The sequence below is a fragment of the Sinocyclocheilus grahami genome, unplaced genomic scaffold, assembly GCF_001515645.1.
Source record: "Sinocyclocheilus grahami isolate Dianchi unplaced genomic scaffold, SAMN03320097.WGS_v1.1 scaffold2116.1, whole genome shotgun sequence".
In the NCBI taxonomy this organism is placed as follows: domain Eukaryota; kingdom Metazoa; phylum Chordata; class Actinopteri; order Cypriniformes; family Cyprinidae; genus Sinocyclocheilus; species Sinocyclocheilus grahami.
In genome coordinates this window covers 111,380-116,534 of record NW_015507295.1, presented here as the reverse complement: position 1 = coordinate 116,534, position 5,155 = coordinate 111,380, and the positions used below count along the sequence as shown (strand labels likewise).

Below are 5,155 nucleotides of genomic sequence, written 5' to 3'. Positions count from 1 at the left end.
CACACACACACACACAGTGCACTTATTTTGGTGCGAACACAGCACTCACACAGTTAACACTATTAAATGACATAGAATAGTGCATAATTATGCAAAGTAGGATTCACCTTTCATTTTTTTGGTTAATTAAATGCATCATCCAGGTGTTTGAAGTGCACTTCTTCAGCGTGGATGGATCCTGATGCTCTGATGTTCTGTGTTTGTGCTCCAGGCGCTGATATTGTGGGTGTGAACTGTCACTTTGACCCCATGACCTGTGTGAAGACCGTGGCCATGATGAAGGCCGGTGTGGAGAAAGCTGGTCTGAAAGCACATTATATGACGCAGCCGCTGGCGTATCACACACCAGACTGCTGCTGCCAGGGATTCATCGACCTGCCAGAGTTCCCCTTCGGTACACACACACACTCACTCTTTCACACACACTAACACACACACAGACACACACACACTAACACACACAGACAGACAACAATAATCTGCAGCTAACAAATATATATAAGAAAATTTCACTAACATTAAGTTACGAAAGTATTATTTCTGAATGTCTTTTTAAACATTCAAAATGTCCAGTTTTTTAATGCATTAAGAATGTTTCTTTTTGGTTATGCAAACGTTAGAGGAACGTTCCATTCAATCATTCTGAAAATGAGAACGTTCTGTTGTTATTACTGAACGTAGTTCTGTGAACATACAAATAACTTCATAAGGACGTTCAGAGAACATTAAATGTAGAAGAATGTATATCAAATATCAATAATGTTCAACAGAAACTACAACAAATATAATTTTTGCGTTTCCATTTGCTCCAATAACAAAAGAGAAAATTGCATTTCTAAGACTTTCCGAAAGAGGAAATGAATATGGAGAGATTCCGTTGGTCAGAAGAGAGAAAGATGTCAAACTGTTTTAATTCTATTTAATTTAATATAAGATTTTTGTTAAGAAGTGTGGAAACGCATCATCACACTCTTACTCACAGTTGTTATAATTGTGAGTCTCATGATCACCGTATATCTGTTTTAATATGTGATGGAGAAGCTGATGTATGTGGTGTTCTCCAGCTCTGGAGCCGCGGATCCTCACGCGCTGGGAGATGCAGCATTACGCCAGAGAGGCCTATAAGGCGGGAATCCGTTACATCGGCGGCTGCTGTGGGTTCGAGCCGTACCACATCCGTGCCGTGGCCGAGGAGCTGGCAACCGAGAGAGGAATCCTGCCCGAAGCCTCTCAGAAACATGGAGTGTGGGGCAGCGGCCTGGAGATGCACACCAAACCCTGGGTCCGAGCCAGGTGAGAGAGTGAGAGAGAGAGCGAGAGAGAGAGAGACATAGAGAGAGTGAGAGAGAGAGAGAGAGAGAGAGAGAAACACACATAGAGCGAACATGTGTCTGTGACACTGATGAATGTTTGCTCCGCAGAGCGCGTCGTGATTACTGGGAGCGGCTGAAGCCGGCGTCTGGTCGCCCGCTGTGTCCCTCCATGTCCACTCCTGACAGCTGGGGGGTCACCAAAGGTCACACCGAGCTCATGCAGCAGAAGGAGGCCACGACCGCGGAGCAGCTGCGTCCGCTCTTCCGGAAAGCCGACGGCAAACACTGAGGGTCAGAGGTCGAGCCGCGCCGCATTTAGAAACCTGCGGTACTACAGGAGACACTTAGAGAAATAATAGAGAGAGAGAGAGAGAGAGAGAGAGAGAGAGAGAGAAACACACATAGAGCGACGAACATGTGTCTCTGACACTGATGAATGTTTGCTCCGCAGGGCGCGTCGTGATTACTGGGAGCGGCTGAAGCCGGCGTCTGGTCGCCCGCTGTGTCCCTCCATGTCCACTCCTGACAGCTGGGGGGTCACCAAAGGTCACACCGAGCTCATGCAGCAGAAGGAGGCCACGACCGCGGAGCAGCTGCGTCCGCTCTTCCGGAAAGCCGACGGCAAACACTGAGGGTCAGAGGTCGAGCCGCGCCGCATTTAGAAACCTGCGGTACTACAGGAGACACTTAGAGAAATAATCTGTCTACCTCTTTCCTTCCTTATTGTATGTTTACAAACGCTGATTTCATGAATAGGATTGTCTACTTCAGCAGGACCAGAAGCTCTTTAGAAACCAGATTAAGTGTAATTGTGCCGTTAGAGGCTATTCTGTATTTGATTGCTTTCTGAGCCGCCGCGCATCACGCTAACATCACGGATCGGTCACATGACCCATGTGGCGGAGCTGCATTCCAGATGTTCGGAACACTCCAGTCCGACCAGAGCTTCCATTCAAGAGTCGGATTCCTGATGCTCAATAAAAACTCATCATGATCTCAATCACTCTCTTTGTCATGGAGTTATTTAATAAATTAATGGGATTTCAATCATTAAACATACGGTGATCACAATCAGAATCATGAGATCTATTATCCTAGATCCGTGAAGCCGTGGTTTACAGTGAATTTATAACGGCTAAGGGGCGTTATTACGACACGAAACATAAAACCCACTTAGCTGTTATAAATTCACTGTAAACCACGGCTTCACGGGGATTATTGCTTTTATAAAACGGTTATATACGTAGTAAGGTTACACAAAATAAAGCAGAGCAAATAAAGTGTAATGATATTAATAAACACAGTATTCTTCCACCAAACAATGTAGCTCCTCAGAAACAGTTGTGGTTGCTACAAAGTGGTTGCCGAGCAACACACAAACGTAAACAAAGGTGTGTGTTACTTTGTAGCGTCATTCACAACAGCTTCGAACGCGGCTCAGCCAATCAGAATCAAGCACCGGAACTCTCCGCTTTATAATGATAAGCATGTTCACATACACAAGGACAGAAGTGCACAAAAACAGCAATAGTGCACAGACTGTGAAATAAAACAAAAATCTGAAAACGAGAAGAGACGTTTAAAAAACGTGAGATGAGCATTCCACTCACTCGAGGAGCAGTAGTGCAGGACCAGAGAGCGCTGCACGTTTGATTACCCTCTGCAGAAACGAGAGAGCATCCGGGGCTTTCTCCATATGATGCAGTTCAATGGAGACCAACGGGTTAAAGGTACAAATCAGTTTCAGAGCCGAGCTCTACAGGATCCCAGCCGAGGAATGAGAGTCTGATGGAGCCAAACCATCGCTCATTTACTAAAAATACAACACATTTCTATACTTTTTAACCACAGCGCTCGCGTGAAGCATGACGTAATGCGACGTTGTGGAAAACCTTCATTTCTTTGCGACTGAAGACAGAAAGACATGAACATCTGGGATGACACGGAGCAGAAATGATCAGCAGGGTTTTATTCTGGAGGTGAACGTGTTGTGCTGCACGTGTGTCGGCCAGTGGCGCCACCTAGCGGACGAGAATCGACATGCACTGAATAAACACAAAGCGGCGTCTCATGACTGTAACGGGTCACGTGCCGAGAGTTAAGCTATTGAACAGACATTTATAGCCGCGCGCTTCATCAGTTATTGATCAGAGAGATGAGCGATGATGCTCTCTCATAGAAACCAGCATTAAAGCATTTTCATGATAAAACGTCTGAGGGGGAAAAGACTGCAAGGGGAAAGTTTCTTTCTGTGAATCTATTCTATGTGTTTCTCTGGTCTAGACCACCGTGCGTCGCCTGCGTCTCTGATTGCGTCATCACGCAGAGTGCGTGTCCCACGTGCAGATGTTTACGTCCTCCTCTCTGTGACGTCAGCGCCCAGTCGTCGTCGTCGGATGAGAAACAGTCGCGATGTTAAAGATGCGGATTAGCGCACAAAAGGCCTCGCGGGTGACGCGACGCGCGCAGGTGTGAACGCGTAGCGATGCGCGCGTCAGCGGACGAGTCGGGACACAAGAACGCACGGGACTTCGTGGATATTACCGGACCGAGTGTTTTCATCCGCGTCCGTTAGTCTGGCCTTTCTTCTGCCGAGGAGCCCGGATTCCGTCTGAGCTCGCTTGCTTTCTCATTATCATGTCGTTCGCGATGGAGGACGCGCTGGAGTCCGGGTGGGTGTCGGTGCGACCGAATGTGTTCGAGGAGAAGGAGAAGCACAAGTTCGTCTTCATCGTCGCCTGGAACGAGATCGAAGGAAAGTTCGCCGTCACGTGCCACGACCGAACCGTGCAGAAACGGAGCGCCGCGCGAGACTCGCTGCTCGAGGGACACGAGAGCCCGGGCCCAGAGCGAGCCGAGCCCGGCAGAGCCGCCCGCAGCGCGGAGCTGGAGCCACCGGAGCCCGATGACGCGCCGGCGGAGCTCCCGGAGGACTCCAGCTGGGCCGGGCTCTTCTCCTTCCAGGACATGCGCGCCGTTCACCTGCAGCTGTGCGCCGTCAACTCGGACCTGGAGCCGTGCCTGCCCGCCCTCCCCGAGGAGCAGACGGTGTGGTCGGTGCTGTTCGGGGCCCCGGAGCTGAGCGCGCGAGACACGGACGCGCTGTGCTTCCAGCTGCAGGTGTACCTGGGGCACGCGCTGGACACCTGCGGCTGGAGGATCCTGTCTCAGGTGCTGTTCCCGGACAGCGACGACTGCGAGGAGTACTACGAGAGCCTGAGCGAGCTGCGGCGGAAGGGCTTCGAGGACGCGCTCCAGAGGGCCAAGACACACCTGCAGCAGGTGAGACCAGCATCTAACCCTAACAGCGCACGTGTGCAGGCGCTTCTCGGCGAGCAGACATGTGTGCTGTCAACGTTTGGTCATAACTTTCAGAGAACCTTCGACAAAGTTCAGTGGCTGGCAAACCTCAGCCGTCTGATTGTTTATATCGTGGCAAAATCTCACTATATTATCATCCAGCTCTAATCTGATCAATGTGACGATAAGACATGAAGATATTAAGACATAATAAACAATAACATCGCGATTTTCTGCAAAATATACAAATACATTTGACTTGACTAACTGCAAACACACTCAAAATGCTGACTGTTTTCATTCACTACACTAGAGCTGCTGTTGAAGCTCAAACACAAACTTCTTCTCAGATGTTTTTCTGAAAGTGTGATTGTGTCTGTTTACAGTAAATGACAGTATGACACCTGCTGTGATGCATCGGTGACATTCATGCATTCATAGGCTTGAACAACAACTGCTGTATCACCTCACTGACCACACACTCACACACACACACTGACCACACACACACTCACACACACACACACACACACACACACACA

General features: G+C 49.0%; 2 protein-coding genes across 3 annotated transcripts in view; both read left to right on the top strand.

The window, feature by feature from the left end:
* Window positions 1-36: 36 nt before the first annotated feature.
* LOC107574103 (betaine--homocysteine S-methyltransferase 1-like) lies at window positions 37-2,313 on the top strand. 2 transcript variants are annotated; one of them, XM_016260574.1, is made up of 3 exons: window positions 37-394; window positions 1,065-1,293; window positions 1,765-2,313. In XM_016260574.1, exons 1-3 carry the CDS (start codon window positions 172-174, stop codon window positions 1,943-1,945), a joined length of 633 nt encoding a protein of 210 aa, XP_016116060.1. In that variant the 5' UTR covers window positions 37-171; the 3' UTR covers window positions 1,946-2,313. The 2 variants fall into 2 exon arrangements, with proteins under 2 accessions (XP_016116060.1, XP_016116059.1); XM_016260573.1 differs by lacking the exon at window positions 1,765-2,313 and adding an exon at window positions 1,422-1,664 and having other exon boundaries at window positions 40-394.
* A 1,323-nt stretch (window positions 2,314-3,636) lies between these two features.
* jmy (junction mediating and regulatory protein, p53 cofactor) overlaps window positions 3,637-5,155 on the top strand; it is a 17,722-nt gene continuing 16,203 nt past the window's right edge. Inside the window, exon 1 of the mRNA XM_016260569.1 lies at window positions 3,637-4,595. Coding sequence (XP_016116055.1) covers window positions 3,951-4,595 — 645 coding nt within the window. The 5' untranslated portion in view covers window positions 3,637-3,950. The remainder of the gene's footprint in view (window positions 4,596-5,155) is intronic.

Excerpts from the sequence above, each read along its gene's own strand:
- LOC107574103 (XM_016260574.1), top strand. The coding sequence starts at position 172 with ATGGATCCTGATGCTCTGATGTTCTGTGTTTGTGCTCCAGGCGCTGAT. Across the intron at positions 395-1,064 it reads CCTGCCAGAGTTCCCCTTCG|CTCTGGAGCCGCGGATCCTC; the intron begins GTACACACACAC and ends GGTGTTCTCCAG. Across the intron at positions 1,294-1,764 it reads AAACCCTGGGTCCGAGCCAG|GGCGCGTCGTGATTACTGGG; the intron begins GTGAGAGAGTGA and ends TTTGCTCCGCAG.